At 36.4% G+C, this 21194-nt stretch overlaps 2 protein-coding genes across 3 annotated transcripts; one reads left to right on the top strand and one right to left on the bottom strand.

The window, feature by feature from the left end:
* Positions 1–844: 844 nt before the first annotated feature.
* Positions 845–5935, top strand: LOC306844773 (claudin-10-like; the record flags this gene model as incomplete). The annotated part of the gene is made up of 5 exons (XM_079377154.1): positions 845–1076; positions 1976–2137; positions 2222–2303; positions 5365–5472; positions 5716–5935. 5 exons carry the CDS (start codon positions 845–847, stop codon positions 5933–5935), a joined length of 804 nt encoding a protein of 267 aa, XP_079233280.1.
* Positions 5936–6117: 182 nt separating this feature from the next.
* dzip1 (DAZ interacting zinc finger protein 1) lies at positions 6118–20580 on the bottom strand. Of its 2 annotated transcripts, XM_079377371.1 has the most exons (19): positions 20358–20580; positions 19279–19400; positions 18398–19015; positions 15861–15945; positions 14828–14958; positions 14586–14744; positions 14256–14384; positions 14093–14155; positions 13882–14010; positions 13559–13604; positions 13408–13455; positions 12205–12264; positions 10920–11068; positions 10613–10799; positions 10017–10158; positions 8587–8909; positions 8345–8487; positions 6740–6911; positions 6118–6496 (listed from the first exon to the last, which is right to left on the bottom strand). In XM_079377371.1, exons 2-19 carry the CDS (start codon positions 19279–19281, stop codon positions 6414–6416), a joined length of 2670 nt encoding a protein of 889 aa, XP_079233497.1. In that variant the 5' UTR covers positions 19282–19400; positions 20358–20580; the 3' UTR covers positions 6118–6413. The 2 variants fall into 2 exon arrangements, with proteins under 2 accessions (XP_079233497.1, XP_079233498.1); XM_079377372.1 differs by lacking the exon at positions 12205–12264 and having other exon boundaries at positions 20358–20567.
* Between the last annotated feature and the right edge of the window lie 614 nt (positions 20581–21194).

The following is a 21194-nucleotide window of genomic DNA, read 5'->3' as shown; positions in this document are numbered from 1 at the left end:
TGAATAAACTAAATAATTTCATCTAAAATGAATAGCAGTATAACAAAACATGACAATAGCGCTTTACAAAATGATAACTGAAAAAATATAAATTATATTTCAAAATATCAAAACTATAATTGTACATAAATAATACTAAAATGAGCAGTTTCACTTGCTTTGTCTCCATTTCTGCGAGTATCGTAACGTTGCTGAATATTGTTTATACATAAACAGTATGAGTTTCACTGTTCGTGCCGCTCTACTGAAATCATCACGTATAACTTACATCTTACATGACATATCAGCCTGCATAGAAGATAAATATCAGATTTAAGAAGAACATATTTCATAGGACAATATTATTTCTAATAGCCATTCAATGTTCTTAGTATGTCTTTCTGTGGCCATGAATGAAACTGTAAATCTTTTCTGAACTATAAGACTTAAGATTTCTGCCTGGAGGATGAAATAATCGGTGCTGATAACTTCTTGTATTTTTCATATATCGCTTCTTTTTGATCCATAAATGATTGAATGCACTTTTATCTGGTCAATGATGCCTTGGGAAAGGTCATATCATGTCTTGACCCGGTGACCAGGCTGTCAGATTCAGAGATCGGACAAATCTCATGGAATGTGAAACTGCTTATGAGGTAAAACCAAGTAGTTTTACCAGTTTGAAGCTGCAATATGCCAAAGAAAGCACTGTGGATGCAGATACCAAGACAGGAGGAAGCTAAGGACACACACCACCATGTAATTTTATTCCATGTTGGCTTGAAACCTCACAGCAATTCAGGAACTCTCGTTCCATAGATCTTTCAACTTCTGTTCCGTTCCTCAGTCGTGTGAAGCTGGCAGCATGAGGCAGCGAACAGTGGTGATGTATGTGGAGATCGGTTGCTTTTTGTCGTGTTTAAGTGGCTGGATTTTGATCTGTTCCACTCTGGCCACTGAGTACTGGACCTTCTCAGAGGTGGGCTCTGTGGTTCTGACCACTGGTGATTACTATTCCAACCTCTGGATGGACTGTGTCTCAGACACCACAGGAGTATCTGACTGTAAATACTACCCGTCCATGATGGACCTGCCTGGTAAGGAATCACTGTTGAAACTGAGATGTGCCATGATTTGGTGAAAAAAAAATTCAATGACAGGCTCATGGTTCTTAGGAGAAAGAGAATACATTTTTCGATTGATAGGCTACTGGATGTTTAGTGTGTAAGCCAAAAGAATTTGATGTAAAAATTAGTTTTTGAATGTTTGCAGTTGTTTTGAGTATCTTATTTACAATCTTGTTCAAAAGTATGGGGACAGTAAGATTTATTTATTTATTTTGAAAGAAATAATCAAAATAAACACTTTGTCGATAAAAAGTGACAGTAAAGACATTCCTATTTTTTCAAAAGATTCCTATTTCAAAATAAATTGTATTCTAATTGAACTTTCTATTCATCAAAGAATTCTGTATCACAGTTTCCACAAAAATATTGTTTCAAATCTTGAAAGTTCATTTCTACCATTAAAGGAATAAATTACATATTAAAATAGAAACGTTATTTTAAATTGTAATATTTCACAATATCACCGTTTTACTGTTTTTTTTTTTTTATCAAACAAATGCAGCCTAGATGATTGCACCACAAAATTTTAAATAAATAAATAAAAAATAAAGTGAATTGACTTTTTTTATCTCACAGTCACATTTTTTCTCACAATTCTTCAGAATAGTAAAATTCTTCAGAATTATGAGCTATAATCTCAGAATTCTTGCTTTTTTTCCCTTACAGTTTTTGACATTTTTATCAGAGTTGCAAGTTTATATCTTGCAATTCTGATTTTGAAATATTTTATAAAAAAGTCTGAATTGCCAGAAAGTCATCTGAATAATGAGATAAAGTCACAGTTCACTTTTTAATTTTTTTTTTTTTTTTTTTGTGGAAATAAGCTTCCAAAGGACATGCTTTTCATGTATCTCTCTCTGGTTTGTTAGTTTTCCTCCATGTATGCAGGGCCCTGGCTGTCATCTCTGTGATCTTTGGCTTCTGGGGGGCTGTTCTTGCCCTCATTGGGATGAAATGTACCAAAATTGGAGGTTCTGAACTTGCCAACGCCAGAGTTACATTTGCAGCAGCTTTGACGTTCATGGCATCTGGTACAAATTTTTGTTCATTAATATTTTTGCCTAAAGCATAAATTGAGTATCATAAACTGATGTGCTGCTGTGTCTGTTTGGCAGGTTTTTGTGGTATGACAGTGTACTCCTGGTGGGGAAATAAAGTTCGTTCAAACTTTGTGGATCCATATTACTTGGAACAGAAGTATGTAACTATGATGTATTTTAAAATAGTCACGCATTGATAATTATTTCAATTGTAATAATAACATATATGAAAGTATTTAAAGGTACTGTATGTAAGTTTTTGACTCTACTAAAGCATAAAAATAGCATAATATGTTTGCAGATATTTAAGAAACATGCTAAGTTAACATAATTGTTTATCTGAAAAACAGTCAGTTATTCTCCTTTGAAAATGTGCTTTCTGGGCCGGAATGTCGGTTAGTGTTTTGATTTGTGAAACCCGCCCACTGCCAGTTTACCCAATTGTATTTCAGCACACCGGGTTGCCAGTTGGCGGAAAACACAGCGTATTTCATTTCATTCATCGTCATGTGCGCTTATTCCTGTTGGTGTCATTAATCTGGCAACCTGTGTGTGCCTCAAATCTGAGAAGGAGGGGCCGGGTGAAAAAAACCCTCTCCAATATTTTGAATTTGGACTGCAATACCGAGTTCAACCGCTAAGTGTCAATCTTACATACAGCACCTTTAAAGGTGAGGCATGTCGTTTCTGTCACCTAGAGAAATTACAAATAAAAAATAATATTAAAACAACATTTACAAACGTGTCATATTACAACCCGAATTCCAGAAATGTAAGGACGTATTTTAAATTTCAATAAAATGAAAACTAAAAGACTTTCAAATCACATGAGCCAATATTATATTCACAATAGAACATAGAGAACATAACAAATGTTTAAACTGAAACATTTTACACTTTTATCCACTAAATGAGCTCATTTCAAATTTAATGCCTGCTACTGGTCTCAAAAAAGTTGGCACGGGAGCAATAAAGGGCTGAAAAAGCAAGACATTTTGAAAAGATTCAGCTGGGAGAACATCTAGCAACTAATTAAGTTAATTGACATCAGGTCTGCAACATGATTAGCTATAAAAGGGAGGCAGTCTCTCAAAAGTAAAGATGGGCAGAGGCCCTCCAATCTGTGAAAGAGTGCGTAAAAAGATTGTGGAATACTTTAAAAACAACATTCCTCAATGTGAAATTACAAAGACTTTGCAAATCTCATCATCTACAGTGCATAACATCATCAAAAGATTCAGAGAAACTGGAGAAATCTCTGTGTGTAAGGGACAAGGCCGAAGACCTTTGTTGGATGCCCGTGGTCTTCGGGCCCTCAGACGACACTGCATCACTCATCGGCATGATTCTGTCATTGACATTACTAAATGGGCCCAGGAATACTTCCAGAAACCACTATCGGCAAACACAATCTGCCGTGCCATCTGCAGATGCCAACTAAAGCTCTATCATGCAAAAAGGAAGCCATATGTTAACATGGTCCTGAAGCGCCGTCGTGTCCTGTGAGCCAAGGCTAATTTAAAATGGACTGTTTCAAAGTGGAAAGTGTTTCTATGGTCAGACGAGTCCAAATTTGGCATTCTTGTTGGAAATCACGGGCGCCGTATCCTCCAGGCTAAAGAGGAGTTAGACCTTCCAGCGTGTTATCAGCATTCAGTTCAAAAGCCAGCATCTCTGATGGTATGGGGGTGCATAAGTGCATATGGTATGGGCAGCTTGCATGTTTTGGAAGGCACTATGAATGCTGAAAGGTATATAAAGGTTTTAGAGCAACATATGCTCCCTTCCAGACGATGTCTATTTCAGGAGGACAATGCAAAACCACATACTGCAGCTGTTACAACAGCATGGCTTCATAGTAGAAGAGTCCGGGTGATGAATTATCCTGCCTGCAGTCCAGATCTTTCACCTATAGATTTGGCACATCATTAAATGAAAATTACGTCAAAGATGACCACAAACTCTTCAGCAGCTGGAAACCTATCTCAGGCAAGAATGGGACCAATTTCCAACACTAAAACTCCAGAAACTCATAACCTCGATGCCCAGACGTCTTCAAACTGTTTTGAAATGAAGAGGAGATGCTACACCATGGTAATCATGCCCCCGTCCCAACTATTTTGAGACCTGTAGCAGGCATCAGATTTGAAATGAGCTCATTTTGTGCATAAAAGTGTAAAATGTCTCTGTTTAAACATTTGTTATGTTATCTATGTTCTATTGTGAATAAAATATTGGCGCATGTGATTTGAAATTCTTTTAGTTTTCATTTTATTCAAATTTAAAAAACATCCCAACATTTCCGGAATTCGGGTTGTATTATTCTTATTCTGATAATAAGAATAATACAATATTTTATCTGGAGCTTGACAGTAAACATCTAACAACATGTAGCACGTTTAGCTTACCTGTCATGAAGAAACTCCGCGAGTTCATCATAATATTTCTTCAAATTCCTCCATCTTGTAAAAGCACTGTCATTATTTACCCTTGTTTTCCTAAGTTTTCTGTCCCTGTTTATTTTGGTAGGTCCAATTTTGGTTTGCACCTCTGTAACCAAGTTTCTTTTCCCACAACATATTAGCTATAGTCCCACCCAGACTAAACACGTTCTGGCTTAGCCATTGACTTTGGACTTTTGACTTTTTGCGACAGGTGGGATTCAGCTTAAGGCACTTCTCATTCATTCCTATGGGATCCGTAAACAGTGATCGAGTGTCGCACAACTCTGACTGAAATTCAATGACGTCAAGGCTGTAATCTGATTGGTTAGTAAGGGACACATGATCCAAGTTAGCCATTACGCTTTCTCCAATATTAAGTAATACAGACCCTCTCATCTCCCTATAGCAAGATACTCTCTGTCGACGCCGACGCCCCATGTGAATGTACCGTAACCTGCCGGAGAAAAATCAACAATATAAAATTAGCCCAGTTCAGGGGGAAAACCTACGAACTTGGCAACCCTGTCAGTCAGTTACAGTAACCACGCCCCAAACTCTCGCTATTGGTTGAGCTGGAAGAGATTAACGTATCAGAGCAGCCCGCTCTAAATGTTTTGATTGTGCCTGGGAGACTTTACTAGTATTTTAGGGGGAGATAACCCCCCCTGAATGGCATACTTAAAGTAGTCAAAGAAGAATTAACTGGGTTAAGAGAATGTATTTTGACATAAAAATCTTAGAAACCTCACCTTTAAGGTTTTTATTTTTTCTCAGATTTGAGCTGGGTGCAGCTCTCTTCATCGGCTGGGGAGGTTCGTGTCTGGTTATATGTGGGAGTGCAGTCATATGCTATTTCTCTGCAAGAAAGTCATTCCCACGAAGGTCTGGCTCATTGCACTGTATTATTATCAATATTGAACAGCGGCTTACTATTTTTGTGGAAACTGACAAATTTTTTAAGTATTCTTTGATGAATATATAAAAAACAGCATTTGTTTGAAATTAAAATCTTTCATAAAACCATAAATGCCATAGACATTTATCAATGTAGTGCATCCTTGCTGGATGCAGAATTTCCTAATAGTAGTGTACTGTGTGTTTTCAATGTTTTTTGCATTTCCTCAGGTTTACCAAGAAACCCAGGAGACTCGCAACTTACATGACAGCGCGCACCAGACGGACGTACATGCTGCCGGGCTCGTCCAGACCCACAGCTGTCATCATCCCTCCTTCTCACCAATCATACAGAGTGAACAGAGAAAACAGACAGAGTAGAGGGAGGAGAGGAACACAAGAAAGCCAGTTTCCAAGAACTGCCAGGCCCCTCATAGACTCAACTGTGTAACTTAAAAACATAACTTAGAAAAATTCCATTGCTTTATCCATTGTGATACAGCAGGATGCTTGTCACAGCTTTTACATGTTGTTCTTTTGTTGGTTTGATTGCTTCTATTGTCCTCATTTGGATAAAAGCGTCTACTGAATGATTAAATGTAACTGATAGTATGTCCAAAACAAAGAATCTTTGAAGTGTTTGAAAAAGTGAATTTAATAAATCAGTATTTTACACATTACATAAACTATTAAAAATACGAGGCAATCATTTTAAAGTGCAACATCCCTTGGCTGTTCTTTATTATTAGGTGTTCTTGTACCTGTATATTTCATATAAAGTACCTTTAACACTGTTAACATCAAACTGTTTTTGCACGGCTGTCCCTGAATGATCACTAAGCCTGAGCTACAATAGATACTGGATATTACATATAAGGTATAAGGTATATTAACTTGAGGATGTTTTGGTATTTCTCTGCTGCATTTTATTATATCTCATCTGAATCATCCCAATCGCTGACGGTCACTAAACTGCTCTTGAGAGTGCTGCCGGTTCCTGCGTCTGTGAGGCCTAAGAAACACAAAGAAAGAAATCAGAATCACAGCCAGTCTTTCTACTAAACTATAACAAGTAATATTAACGTATCAATTAAATTATTTAAAAAAATCTAAATTTGTATGACAATGGTTAAGATTAAATGAAAAAAGCACAGTCACTTTTCTGCAAGCAATCAGAGTTTCTAAGATGTAAATCATTTAAAGCCACGATTTCTCATTAATAAAATCTTTTGAGTTAATAATGAATTCTGTGTACCTGGCTTCTGTCCTTTGCCCGTCGATGAGCCCCACACACTAGTGCTGGTGTCCAGACTCTTGTCCAGGCTCTTCCTGACGGGTACGGGACATTGGCTGGGTTTGATTACAGCGGGCACATCCTCCAGAGAGGAGATATCCCAGTCATCATCCTCATCATCTTCATCTGTGTACTGAAAGCAACAGGGCAGAACAACCCATTACAAATCTAGTACAGAGACAAAGACTAACTCATTTCAGGAGTAAGGAATGCAAAAATCAAATAAATAAATAATAAAAATAAACTTTATTGAATTATACCTACCATTCACAAATGTGGGGTCAGTACATGCTTTTGAAGTCAGTCTAATATGCTCACTAAGGCTGGATATTTTTGATTAAAACAATACAATAAAAACAGGAACACTCTGAAATATTATTGCAATTTAAAATGTTTTCTATTTTAATATATTATAAAATGTCATTTATTCATGTGATGGAAAAGCTAATTTTTCTGCATCCAGTAATCCAGTTTTATTTTAGTATTACTGAGATCCTATTATGGTTTTTATTAATGTTTTGAATTAGTTTTTATGTTTTCATTTAACACTTAATTAAACTTTTAGTAATTTTGTCATTTTATTAGTTTGTTTATTTTTCAATATCTACACAGTTTTTATTCATTTTCTTTTGTGACCCTGGACCACAGTCGTAAGTCGCACAGGGATATTTGTAGCAATAGCCAACAATACATTGTATGGGTCAAAATTATCAATTTTTCTTTTATGCCAAAAATCATTAGGATATTAAGTAAAGATGTTCCATGATGATATTTTGTAAACTTCCTACCATAAATATATCAAAACTTAATTTTTGATCAGTAATATGCATTGCCAAGAACTTCATTTGGACAATTTTAAAGGTGATTTTCTCAATATTTAGATTTTGTTTTGCACCTTCAGATTCCATATTTTCAAATAGTTGCATCTCGGCCAAATATTGTCCGATCCTAACAAACCACACATCAATGGAAACCTTATTTATTCAGCTTTCAGGTGATGTAAAAATCTCAATAATAAAAAAAAGAGCCTTATGACTGGTTTTGTGGTCCAGGGTCACATTTCAGTTTTAGCTCTTTAGTACATCAAGTTAAACTAAATAGAAATGAGAAATGTCAACCAGCTGAAATATAATAACTTTTAAGTTTTTATATTTGATTTGGTTTCAGTTGATATTTATTGTACTTACAGTGACAAAAATGTTTTTTTTTCATATTTTAAATAGTTTAATCTGATTTTTAATATTATAAATGTCTTTACTGTTACTTTTGATCGATTTTATGCATCCTTGCCGAATAAAAACATGAATTCCTTTTGAACAGTAGTGTATACATTATCTACAATATTTACTACAGTTATGATGATGAGCTACATTACCTAAATGAATAAGTGTTTACTGTAATTTTTATTAATAATGTATGTTATTATTTAACACTCATTAACATGTGGCTTCTCAATAAGAATTGAATTAAATGTCAAAGTACTTCAATAAATGTTGACATTTTCCACCTGTTCTCTGTTGTGGTAGATTACAGTATCACATTTATTAACCTATAAGCAGGTCTCACCTTTAGCTCTTTCCTTGCGTCTTGCTTTATATTTTTGACAGCTGTTGGCTTTTCAAGCAACATATTAACGCCCCCTGCTGGTTTCTTTGGGCCTCGTGCTTCCAGCTGTTTTTCAAGGCTTTTGCTAAGAGTTTTCACATTACCTACAGAAAACAACACAAACAATACAAATTAGTAACATTTTTGTTTTCATTTGCAATACAACAACTCCACACCGTCCTGACATAAGAAGCGAGTCTTACTGTGAGTAATCTTCTGCACGTTTCCATTCTGGTCAGTGTGTTTGTGTAGCTGTGAGAGGTTGATCTCCACCATCTCGCTGCCGTCGGTCCACTCGCTGTCGCTCTCGCTCAGAGCCGTCACGTCCGTTCTGTCCGCACTGATCACGGGAGCAGCGGAGCGCACAGCAGGAGCGTGAGGGGTCAAACGCTGCTGTGTTTTAGCTGTCTGGGCCTTGACTGTGGTGCTGTTGACCAGGGTGGATTTCTTCTGTGTTTGAGGGGTTTCTTCCTCAGATGATTCCTCTTCCTCAGATGATTCTTCATCAGAGCTGAATGGAGGAGTTCTGTAGGCGAGATGCAATATGCACGTTCATACAACCCAGAAAAAGGCATTGCACAAAATATCGCAAATTGATAAAGTGATAACAAAATAAAATCAGTGATCGTAGCCGAAGTGATGAACAACAAACAAAATAAAGTAAACAGGAAACGGTATTTGCGAAGCACAGTTCGCTTCTATAATGTGACACATGACTGATTGAAACTTGATTGTCAGTGTTGTAGTTGTTTAAATTTTAGGTTACACTTTATTTTAAGGTGTCCTTGTTACTGTGTAATTATACATTTAAATACTGAGCAATATTAATTAACTACATGTACTAACTATATGGTTAGGATTACTTGCATGTAATTATTCATAATTAATTGTTATTATAATAGTAAGTACATGTAATGTGTAACAAGGACACCTTAAAATAAAGCGTTACCTAAATTTTATAATTAACAATAATTAACATTTGTTAATTAAAAAACACGTTAATTGAAAATAAAATAAAAAAAACCTTTATTTTATTTAGTTTCAAACTTTTTTATATTAAAATAATTAAAATAAAAACTAAAACAGAAATATAAATGAATAAAAACTAACTAGGCACATTTAAAGAGCAAAAACAGATGAATTAAAAATGAAGAAGAAAAACTTAAAATGAACTAAAAATGTCAAAATTAACAATAACATAAAAAAAAAATATATATATAAAAAAAAATTAAATATTACAAATACTATAACTGTGCATTAATAATACTAAAATAACACTGTTGATTGGACATGCTTGAATAAACCATGCTTGGATAAAATGTGTGTGCATGTATGTCTGTGTGTGTGTAAATATGCTTATAGAGTATTAATATACTAGTTAAATCATTAAATGTCTGTGTGTGTGTGCGTGTGTGTGTGTGTATGTTGTGTCTGTAAGCCTATTCTCCATTTTGCACGGTGTTTAACTGTCAGCCATACATCCAGGTTGGCCAAGCCCACCTTAAGTGCTTGAACCCCGGTAATTGCTGCTTGCAGCTATATTTTGTATTGTAATTTTATTTCAATTTCTATGTTATTTATCTGAAGATAAAAAACACTTTTTTCTTGAAGGCCAGAGTAGATGTTGCTGTACCTGTGTTGCTGTAGCGGTGCGGAGGTCTTGGGCAGGGTGCGTGGAGTTGGTTGTGGGGTGTGCTGCTGTTTAGGAGCAGGGCCTGACACCACTCGAGTAACTGTAGATGGAAAACTGCTGGATCTGGGTCTGGACTGAACCACTGCAAGAGAATAAGGCAAAAATCAGATCCACTGTCTGCATAAGCCTTCTAAGGCAGCATCCTGACTGAAAACAAACGCATGTATGCCACAGAAACACGATTTAAGCGAGCAACAAAACACAAATAACAAAGCACTCACAAAAACTGGGTGAAACACCGCATTTACACATTATTACAGTTTTATTCATATTTTAAATTAGTTTTTATTTATGTTTTCATTTTAATTTGAAAGTTGTCATTTAAATTTTTTTTTACATGTTTATATAGCTTTTATTACTTTTTATTTCAGTTTTAGTGTTAGTTACTTTAGCACTTCATGTTAAACTAAGCAACAACTGTAAAACGCAAAACTGTGTTTAATGGTTTTGGTTTTAGTTAACAGTAATAAACATGTTGTGAATAGACATTTTTAAGTCTTGTTCCCAGCCTTGAAACTGTGAGGGCAAATCCCGACCTTGTTCATGTTGTTTGGGTCTGGCTGGCTGCTCTGTGTTCCTCTCCTTCACTCTCTGCTCCAGTTTATGGCCGATCTCTTTCAGAGCCCTCCGATACACTGGATCCTCTTCCTGTCTCTTCTGACGATCAGTTATTACCTGGGTCATGGTGCTCTTAAACGCCCCTTTAGAGAGACCACTGACTCCCTGAACAACATGATAGACGGAGAGATTATACAGCGCCATGGCTGCTCAACTGCAGTCCAGCTGTATAATCTATATATTTTTGTCATAAGTTATTTTGTAATGCAGGCTGACACTAACTACCTTGATGCCTAAGTTCTGCAGTCTATCATCAAGGTTCTGCTGAGCTGCCAGATGCATGTCTCTCCTTAAGCTTGGGTTCTTCAACAGCTCCTGCACTTCCTGCTGCCAGGACCGGCTCTCTGTGTGACCTTCAGAGATGCTAGAGGAATCTGAAAATATAAGACGAATGGCTATAGTAAGTGGCACTCCCTATGTTGGATGACACATGCTCTGGAATAAATGTTCTGCCATTCTACAATTGCAGTGGCAGATGCTACATTTAAACATCATAACATGGTTTTGTAAAATACTCTTATAGCATAAAAAAGATGAACACCATTGCTCTATAAGGCAACTGCATAGACAAAGTAAAACAAACAAATAAACGAAAAAACCCTGTCATGCTCATCAAGGCTGCATTTATTGAATCAAAAATATAATAAAGACTGAAATTTAAAATAACTTAAAAAATAAATAATTAAAATGTAATTTATTCACTCCAGTCTTCAGTGTCACACAGTCCTTCAGAGGTCTTTCTATTATGCTCATTTGCTACTCAAGAATCTTTTATTTTATTATTATTATCAATGTTCAAAACAGTTATGCTGCTTAATATGTTTGTGGAAACTGTGATACATTTTGCAGGATGCTTTGTTCAAAAGAACAGCATTTATTTGAAGAAGAAATCTGTATTAACTTTCACTTTTGATCAATTTAATGTGAATTTGCTGAATAAAAATATTATTAAAAAATAAACATTGTACTAACCCGAAACCTTTAAATGTTGGTGTATATAAAAGTATAATTATAATATTTAAATAATAAACAATTCACCTAACCACTTCATATCTTAATATCAGATGTAAACAGGGCTTGCAATTTGCTTGCAATTTTTTATAACTAAAATAAATAAATTAGTCTGACCTTGCAAAATGGGAAAAAAAAAATATATAAATATATTAAAAAATATAACTGAAGTAAAACTGGAAATGCCTCTGCAATTGTACAATGACTTTTATATTTTTCAAACCCATGAACAATGGAGAATACAAGCACTTCAAATATATGCTCATTTACTGTACAATGAAATTTCCTTTCTCTTGCACTGAGCTGTCCAGTGATTACATGCATGCTATAAAATCTGTGTTTACTGAGGAGACAGATCTTCTAGCTCATGCCTTTAGTTTGGCATGCTCAGCACTTCACTTTAGCACATGCTCAGACTGAACACACAGACCTGAGCCACGGATCCATGCAGACGGATGCGAGCATGCCACAGACGTCTACACTCACTCTACTGCTTTACCTTTCTCCTCCTCAGACAGCTCCACTATAGGATCCAGTTTATGGACTGAGCTGGACTGCTCTAATAGGACAGTGCAAAGAGGTCAGAGAAGAGTGCAGGGGTTATGGATGGACATATTCAAATCTAACCCTCTCATTTTACACTGATATTACCCATACTGACCACATGCTGATTAAAGACCCCATTACATCATGTGCCTGTTAGTTACATGTACAGTGCATTAGATTTGAAGCCATCTCTATGCTAGTGTACACCAAAAACACAAAGTTAACCTTCAGCAGACATAAACTACAGTTCAGACATTTGGGGTCAGAAAGTAAAAAAAAAAAAGAATACTTTTTTTCAGCAGTGAAGCATTCCACTGACCAAATGTGACAGTAAAGACATTTATAATGACACATAAGATTTCAAATTCAAGCAAATGCTGTGCTTTCTATTCATCAAAGAATCCTGAAAAGTATCATGGTTTCAACAAAATTATCAAGCCGCTGACGCACTGAAACGATTCTTGAACACCAAATCAGCATATCATTTCTGAAGAATCATGTGACACTGACAAGACTGTAGAAATGAAAGCTTTGGCATCAGGAATAAATTACATTTTTAAAATATATTAAATTCACAATATTACTATTTTTACTGTATTTTTTTTACAGCCTATATGAGGAGACTTCTGCCGAAAACATTAAAAACTTTGCTGACCTCAAACTTTTGAACAGTAGAACAGCATTAGGTCTGACAGCTTTTCCTAACTAGTCGTTATACATCAAGCTTATCAAGTGATATTTCTGTCCTCACTGAGAGTGAATTGCTGAACAAAGCAAATCAGAACATATTCAATGTTTAAAATACAGCATGATTTTAGACTAATGAGATTTTGCTTCGCAGTACGATGCAATGAAGACCCCCCCCCCCCCCCCCCCACACACACACACACAATTTCACATTTTGACATTGCTCCGATCTTGCTTTTTTATAATAAAGCAACATGTAGATCCTTTGTTCCAAAAGCCTGATATTACAACATGCAAAAGCTTTGATAGTTGCAGCAGGTTATAAATCTTTGAAGAAATTGTATTTATTTTTTGAAGATTTATCACATCCCTAATTAGGTCACAGTGTGTGAACTGTGATCTACATGATGTTTAGGGGTCGATATTATTTTGACATTATCTAACAACACAATATTATGCAGGGACTTACCACTGAGCACCACTTTAGATTTAGTCTCTGGTGCCAGGGCAGCAACCACTGAAACAAAAAATATAAAAAATAATTGAATTCTGAGGAAAATCCATCTCTCAAATATTAAAAAGTTCTATTAGGTTTGTCCAAAAAAATAATGTGTACATACCTTCACGCTGTACTGTTATTGCTGGTGGCTTTGACGAGATCTTCATCTGTCATATAAACAAAACAGCATGTTATTTCTTAAAACAACAAAACCCAGTCAGCAACACATTATCTGAGCCGTCGCTTCACACTTAAGTTTCACTGAAAGAACAACCTGCATAATGATGAGCCGACAACACAATCAGTGTGATGATAATTACACATTCTCAGCCATACACTCCTTCAGCCTGAACCTAAAGATTATGCTGTGGGCCGCTGCGCTAATACAGGAAATCCTGAACAATCAAGCCTCTTCCTGTGCTGGGAATGGGATACAGTACTGACCTGCTTGTTTTGGGAAGCAATAATCTGCTGCTGCTCCTGCAGCCTGTGGCTCAGCTCCTGCACCTGTCGTCGTGATTCCTCTCTCCCTTCTGACACGGCCGAGTGCAGTTTGAACAGCTCCTCCTGAAGCTGATGGAACAGATATAATGGATGTGTGGATACATGAGCTATTTCTGTATTTAAACAGCTACATGATGCCTGTGAGACCTACCAGACTTTTTTCACTGTCATGTTCCTCCTTTATCTTTTGCATTTTCCCTGCCCACTTCACCTCCTGAGTAAAGAAAAACATCAGCTTTAAAACTACAGCAATTTCCATTCTAAGGTGTGGTGTACTGGACTGTACCAAATCATCTGAATGTTGTATCTCTTACTTGTTTGTGGAGTTTTTGCTGAAGTTTAACAACTTCCTGCCAGTGTTCATTGCTGGCTGATGTACTGGGCTGTGTCTGTACCGGCTGCACACGTTCCTGGATATTTTTCTGCTGTAATTTTAGCATCTCCTGAGGAGAGGAAAGTACCATAATAATGCCATTTCAGTACAATCACATCACATAATATCAATACATTTTTGCCTTGTTTGATCAATGTATTTTATCCTTTATCACCATGTTCATTTATATCCAGCAAAGTTTGCAAATCCAGCATATTATATAGTATTACATAAGATAAGATAAGGCTGAGTAAATGAAATAAAAACACACATTTTCTAGGTTTCTGTTCTTCTGATGCATTGAATCCATGTCCCGCTGACAGGCTTGCTTGACTTCATCTATTTTGCTGTTCATCCGCATTTTCTCTTCTTCTTTCCATATTTCCAGTTGTCTCTTAAACTCTTCCTGCCTTTGAATGAGCTCTTTCTCCTGGAGAAAATAGAGTATGACATACTTATTTCAAATAACAAATCATTCTATTAAAACATGGTGTCTTTTTTGTCTCCTCTAACCTGTTTAGCAGTGTAGTCTTTCTGCTGGGTCTCCATTTGGGTCGTGACCAGGGTCAACTGCTCTTGTAGTTTGTTGATTTCCTCTTGTAACTTCATGGTCTGAATTTTTTTCTGATTATCAGTCATCAGTTCTGGAAAATATGAGACGTTGTTGTTAACTGTACTGAATGTGCACTCGTAGTGTACTTCAAATCTTACAAGTCAATTTTGCTGTACTTGCAAGTAATACAATATGAATTAAATATAAAAGGCCACTTAAGTGGAATTAAAGAGAGGCTGTTTCATAACACACTAAAAGTGCACTTTGTAATGACAAATAAATTTAAAGTTTTACTTTACATTTGAAATAGTTGTTAAATCGCATTGTTATAATATTTTGTCATGCTTTAGAGAAGCACTTAGTTTGATGTGTTGACTGACATACTAAAGATTAGAATTTTAACTGTAGTGTGATAAGTTCATATATTTTAAATGTACTGCATGGCAACTTTGGATCATTACAAATGCATTAATACATTTAAATACATAATAGTTCAATCAGAAATGACATTAAAGTATATTTTCTATTTAGAAATCCTTGACATTACATTTGGATGTACACTTTAACCATATTTCAAAGGCAATAGTACTAATAGACCAACTTATGTAGGCAAAAATGCTCTAAAGTTCAGCTCTTTACTCTTATTTATTATCAATTATACATTTTAATTAATTTAAGTATAAAAATCTATAATAGGTTTTAATTTATTCTAAATGTATATTTTATAAATACCATTATATTTTCTTTTAATTTATTACAAATTCTACATTTTATTAAATGTATGTATTATAAAAAACTATAAAACGTTTTTATTTAATTGCAAATAACATGCAGTTCACTGAAAACATTACATTTAGTTTGCAATTACGTTTTTTCTTTTAGTATATTATTTCCATAAGTACTTTAATAGCATGCTAAACATGTACTTCTTTTTCGCATGAGCAAGCAAAATCCAACAGGCACACATTGTGAAGTGATTCAGTTTGAACTCACTGATGTCAAACTCCGTTGGATGTCTGCGCTGCATGTGACTTTGCAGGAAAGAGGCATTCATGAAGGCTTTCTCACAGTGTTGGCACTGAATCGCAAACAAAATCAGGGGCTTGATTAATTTATGTGACACCAAATCTGTGAAGATTAATACAGATGAAATACAAAAACAAAGTCATATAGGTTGGGAAAACATGGTAAGGGTGAGTAAATGATGACAGAATCTTTCTTTTTGGGTGATCTAAAAAGCAAATGTTCCTAGGAGAAATGTTGCTGAAGGTTAAAGTGAGCGCGAGCGCCGCTCAGGTGATGAGCAGGTGTCGGTGCAGCTCAACACAGCTGTCACTCACACTCCACTCACCAATAATACCAAGAGACAATGTGGGCACGTTGCCATGGAAACACCGGGTGGTGCAGGGTTGATGTTACATATTTTCCCCGCTCTACTTCTCGCTCCAATTCACAGATATGTGGAAAATCCTCAACACTGCACATCATACACCACATTTAGCAGCCAAAACGCCTGTCTGGTACTCTCATGCAAATTTAACCACACTGCCACTGATACCCATCACAAACACATGCTCTGCTTTTGCCTTTTATTCTGCAACAAGACAAGGAAGACTGTCTCCGTAAAACTCCCACTGTGTGACATAATTGCATTGCTGCACTAACATAACTTCCCAAATCAACTGTGAAATGCAATTATGTGTTTAGGATCCATTGGTGTCAATCTGCAGCCTCAGCAGGTGTTGAACAAAGACCAAGACACTGAACACAGAGCTGGAGGAACCTCGAGAAAACTGTAGAGAAATATCTGGGTCCAATTTCAGCTCAAAATCAAAAAGTAGTTTTTTAAAGAGAAAAATAAGGTTATTTTAAGATTAATATTTTTATCCTCCTACAGTGAAATACAAAAATGAAACTATTTCTCAAGTTTATATTATACTATTAATTGTACTGGTTTATATTTATGCTGTTTTTATTTGAATAAAAAAAACAAATATTATTTTGTCTAAAGATGATTATAATCTATTTATTACAGTAATAATAAAGCGAATTTATATTATTTTTAAATGCTAAATTATATATTTTAATTGTATTTTGCTTAACATTTTTCCCAATTTTGACATTATTTTAATGACATTTCCACCTCAGTTCTCTCAATTCATATGCAAAAAAATATCTCACTCTCTTTACCGTAATTTATGGAAAATGTAACTTATTTTTTTGTTTTTAGGGGAGAATTTGACAGATCCAACTCGGCCTACATTTAGATAATCACGTTATTGCTCACAGTTAAAAACACCTGATCCTGAATTAAACAGTAAACCATGAGCAGCACTTTCATTTCGATTCTGCTGTCAGACGCCTGTGCTTTTCCTAGCAACCACACGGAACACCAGGTTTTGCCTTGGCAACAGCTGGCCGCAATCAGGAGCGACAATTCCACGATGGCAAATGAGCAAACAGCAGATATAACCGTGGTGCAAATATTGATATGTTTCTAAAAGCAATCCAGCATGCGGTTTTATTTCATTGATGAGATGAGTGGGAGGAGATGATAGGCATGATGGGGGATGGGTGCTTTGATTTGTTTCCTTCACTTAAGGCTCTTTTATAAGAGGAGTACAAGTCATCGTCACCAGCTGACACCATCTGCTTCATTCTCCAAATCCTGAATGCCGTGTCCAAAAAACACAGCGTCTGGTGATTAGCTAATCCTGTCCCGGCCTGCAGGCCTGATTATGGACTTAAAAGTGTTGACATCACTTCATTTAGAATGAATACTAGATCACATACATTTACTAGATAAGAAAAGCACATACTGCACTAGTGATGGTAAAGTACATACTTTTAAAGATGCCATGAAATCAAAATTGGTAGTTTGCTTACTTTTAGTCCATGTCTGATAGCTTTAAAGCCATCTATATGCAAAAAAAAAAAAAAAAAACTCCTAAAAGTTGAACAAAAACATACTTTTTAACAGATATTTGCATTAAAAACCTAAAACTTTTTATACTACTATTGTTTTTATTAATATATATATATATTTTAATTTTAGTTTAAGTTTTAATAATTTTGTTATGTGCTTTTATAATTTGTACCTATTAATTTTTTTTAAATATCTTTATTTAGATTTAATTTTTAGTCATTTTAGTCCTTACGTCTTAATTTAGAAATGCCATTGCAATCATTTTAAGGATTTTTTTTCTGTTAGTTGCAAGGCCATTTCTAATTTCCGTTTCAGTTTTTTAAGTTTATGTTTCTCATCTAATCTTATTATTTTATTTCAGCTTTATCTCACTTAATGAAAATAATTTTCATAGTATTATTTTCAGCATAGTACACGAATTGTCATTCAGCCTTAATGTTGCTCCTTCACACAATCAAATGTGAGAAAAGCACATGTTACATTCACCAGGGTCAATGAACTGTGAGACAGGGGTGGAATGGAGTCTGGCCTTGAGGGGGGAGGTGTCAGCAACAATGAAAATGCTAATACAGACATTCACACTCCACCACGGGGCTGTACAGACCTTGTGGTAATTGGCACCGATCCCTGTGCTGAACATGGCTTGCTGAGAGGCTATGATCTTCTTCCTCTGCTTCAGTTCCTCCTTTAGCGTCTTGGCCTCCTGGGTTTTTTTCTGCAGCTGGACGCAGAGCTGCTCCCTCTCGCGCGCCTCCGCCTGAAGCCTCTCCTCGGCCGCCTGCAGGCTGATGCTGAGGCAGTCCTGGGAGTGCAGCAGGTACTCCACGGTTAGCTGGGCCAGCCGGAAGAGCTTAATCAGGGCCGGGTCCACGGGGCTCTGACAGCGCTGGCAGCGCTCGCCCTCCACGCTGCAGAACGTCACCTCCGTGATATGCTCCTGTAGAGTGTGGCAGTCCAATTCAGAAGCCACCCGGTCCACATCCACGGCGTTGATCCGACGCCAGTCTACATTCTCACGCCGGGCTCTGAACTTGAAAGGCGGGGGGATGCCAGTGGCTCCGGAGGACGGAAGCGGTCCGGACATGCTGGATGCGGCCGGTCTGCTCAGGCTGCCGGATGAGGGCTGACTCTGAGGAGAGTTCAAGAGAGACGGGATCCCTGCTGAGGAATGGGTTCCCGGGGGATCTGAGGGGTACGGGTAGTAAACGTTGTCATAAAATGGCTGCAGGGGGAAACAAAGAGCTAGGTGAATTCTTCAAAATAAAAACAGGTGTATTGTATCAATAGACCAGCCTATTTCTTAAGGTCAAAACATAAACATTCCTGATTGATTCCACCACTGCAAGCTAATCGTTACCAGCTAACAGCAACAACAACATAGCAGGTCCACATGACTACGAGCGATCATTAAAAGGGTTAAATGCGGCAATAAAACGGATTCCACCTTATTTCCACCTTGAGTCGTGGTGTCGCTTGTCTCCTTACCATCTTGCTGTTTTTGTGAAGTCTTGATGAATAATCGGAGCGGCGAGCGGCACAGCAGTATCAAGGCGTCTTGTGCGTTTCTATGGAAACAAGAGCGCGTGTCCCAGTTTGCACAGCACACACTGCACGAGAACAGAGAGGAGGAAAAGCACGTGGATGTTAAAGGTCTTTTACATTTTACCTAGTTTTTATCACGTATTACTTCATTTTTTTTTTGATGCGAAAGGATATATTACTAATCATAAGATTGCAGTTTAGTTAAAATTATTATTGTATTATCCCACAATAATTACTTACTTCACATATAAGAGACATGTTTCTTGTTCATGACTACGTTTAAAGGACTGGAAGGCGAATATACGAGCTAAATGTGTATATTCGCCTTAATACATTATAATGTTTGCTATAATTTATATTTTTTATCCAGATATATAAATACTTCAAACTAAATGAGACGTATTTCTACATTGTGAACTATTATTGCTTTCATGAAATGTTTTATTTAGAATAAAATGCAGTGAAACAAAAACCATGCGCCAAATGCTGCCACTTTAATATTAAATAATACATCACAATTTTTTTTTCACTTTATAACAACACAGTGATTAAAATGGGTAATTAAAATTTGCTAGGTTTAATGTCACAATGCAAACAATTTTTTTTTACATCTTTCAGGTAAATATTAATATCTTAATGATTTTAAATAAGCTTCATGGAAAATATAAAGCATATGAGCACTTTTTTCGTTGTGAAATGTGGCCTGGGTGTTTTTACAGATTCACTTTCATGAGATTTGACCATTTCTTTTACACAGACTGAACTCTGAACATCTCTGTCTGGTCTGGAGCATTTCAACAGGCTTCTTCTCAGATTACTGCCCCTTCAAAACATCTCAAGTTGGGACAAGCTCAGTTACGAACAAAAGGGGGACTCGTGCATGAAAACGGTAAAGAAAGATTGTTTAAACCAGAAGAAAAAAGTCTCCATTTCAGTTCAACACAACGAAGTGAGGGATAAATATAACATAAAGTTAGTTTTCGGCCATTTTCACGGTAAACCAAAGAGTTTCGGCGACTCACCCATCGGCCGCTGAGTAACGGGAAGCACAGAAGAAGTTTTTGCAAACAATGCATGCAGAAGTACGTCAAAACCTGGCCATCCGAAAATCCGCTGCGAAGCGAACAAACGATACACGGTTTTGGTGAACTTTAATACAGGCAGAAACAAAGTGATTCCCCCAAAAGTGTGAGATCCAGAGCGCGAGCCTCATCTCATTTCCGGGGCTCGAGGAGGGGGAAGGGCGGGGAGGATCTGCAGGAGCATCCACACACTCACAGGCCCCACAACAAACCCACTGCCAGTGCTGGGAAGGTTACTTTGCAAATGAAAAAGGTTACCCTACTTAAAATGTAAGTAGTGCACTATTTCAATGACTTTATTAAAGTAATGCAGCAGCAAAAAACTTTGCCTCTTTTTTTTTCAAACTTTACACACAAATCCAAGAACTGCATAAACAAAATTCAAAATACCTCACATATCTTGCAAAATGAAGCACTGTATTCAAAATATCACAAACACATCTCAAAAGCAAACACCCTTGCCATTAATTCCTGTTAGATTTGCGTGTTACATAGAGAATTGCAGGTTGTGTTTTGCAAAAAGTGTTTTATGAAATTGAAAACTGAGTTAAAGGATGAGAATTAGCATATGGTTTTGCAGATTTAGTGTTTGAGTGTCAGCTTTCAGAAATTGTGTGACAAAGGTTTTGTGTGTAAGCAGTTGAAAAAACTGTAACAGCTATGATACTCTTTTTGAAATCAAACCTTTGCATAGCTATGACAGGAAACACTTGCATCGAACAATGCCTGAAAAAAATAAAGCATATACCCGAATAGGAAATAAAACTGTTATTGAAT

Source organism: Barbus barbus, assembly GCF_936440315.1.
Source record: "Barbus barbus genome assembly, chromosome: 25".
Taxonomy (NCBI): domain Eukaryota; kingdom Metazoa; phylum Chordata; class Actinopteri; order Cypriniformes; family Cyprinidae; genus Barbus; species Barbus barbus.
This window is presented reverse-complemented; position numbering and strand designations above follow the sequence as displayed.

Coding starts and splice junctions, on each gene's coding strand:
- dzip1 (XM_079377371.1), bottom strand. Junction 14,011..14,092: donor ATGACAGTGAAAAAAGTCTG/GTAGGTCTCACA, acceptor CTGTTCCATCAG/CTTCAGGAGGAGCTGTTCAA. Junction 10,800..10,919: donor TGCAGAACTTAGGCATCAAG/GTAGTTAGTGTC, acceptor CATGTTGTTCAG/GGAGTCAGTGGTCTCTCTAA.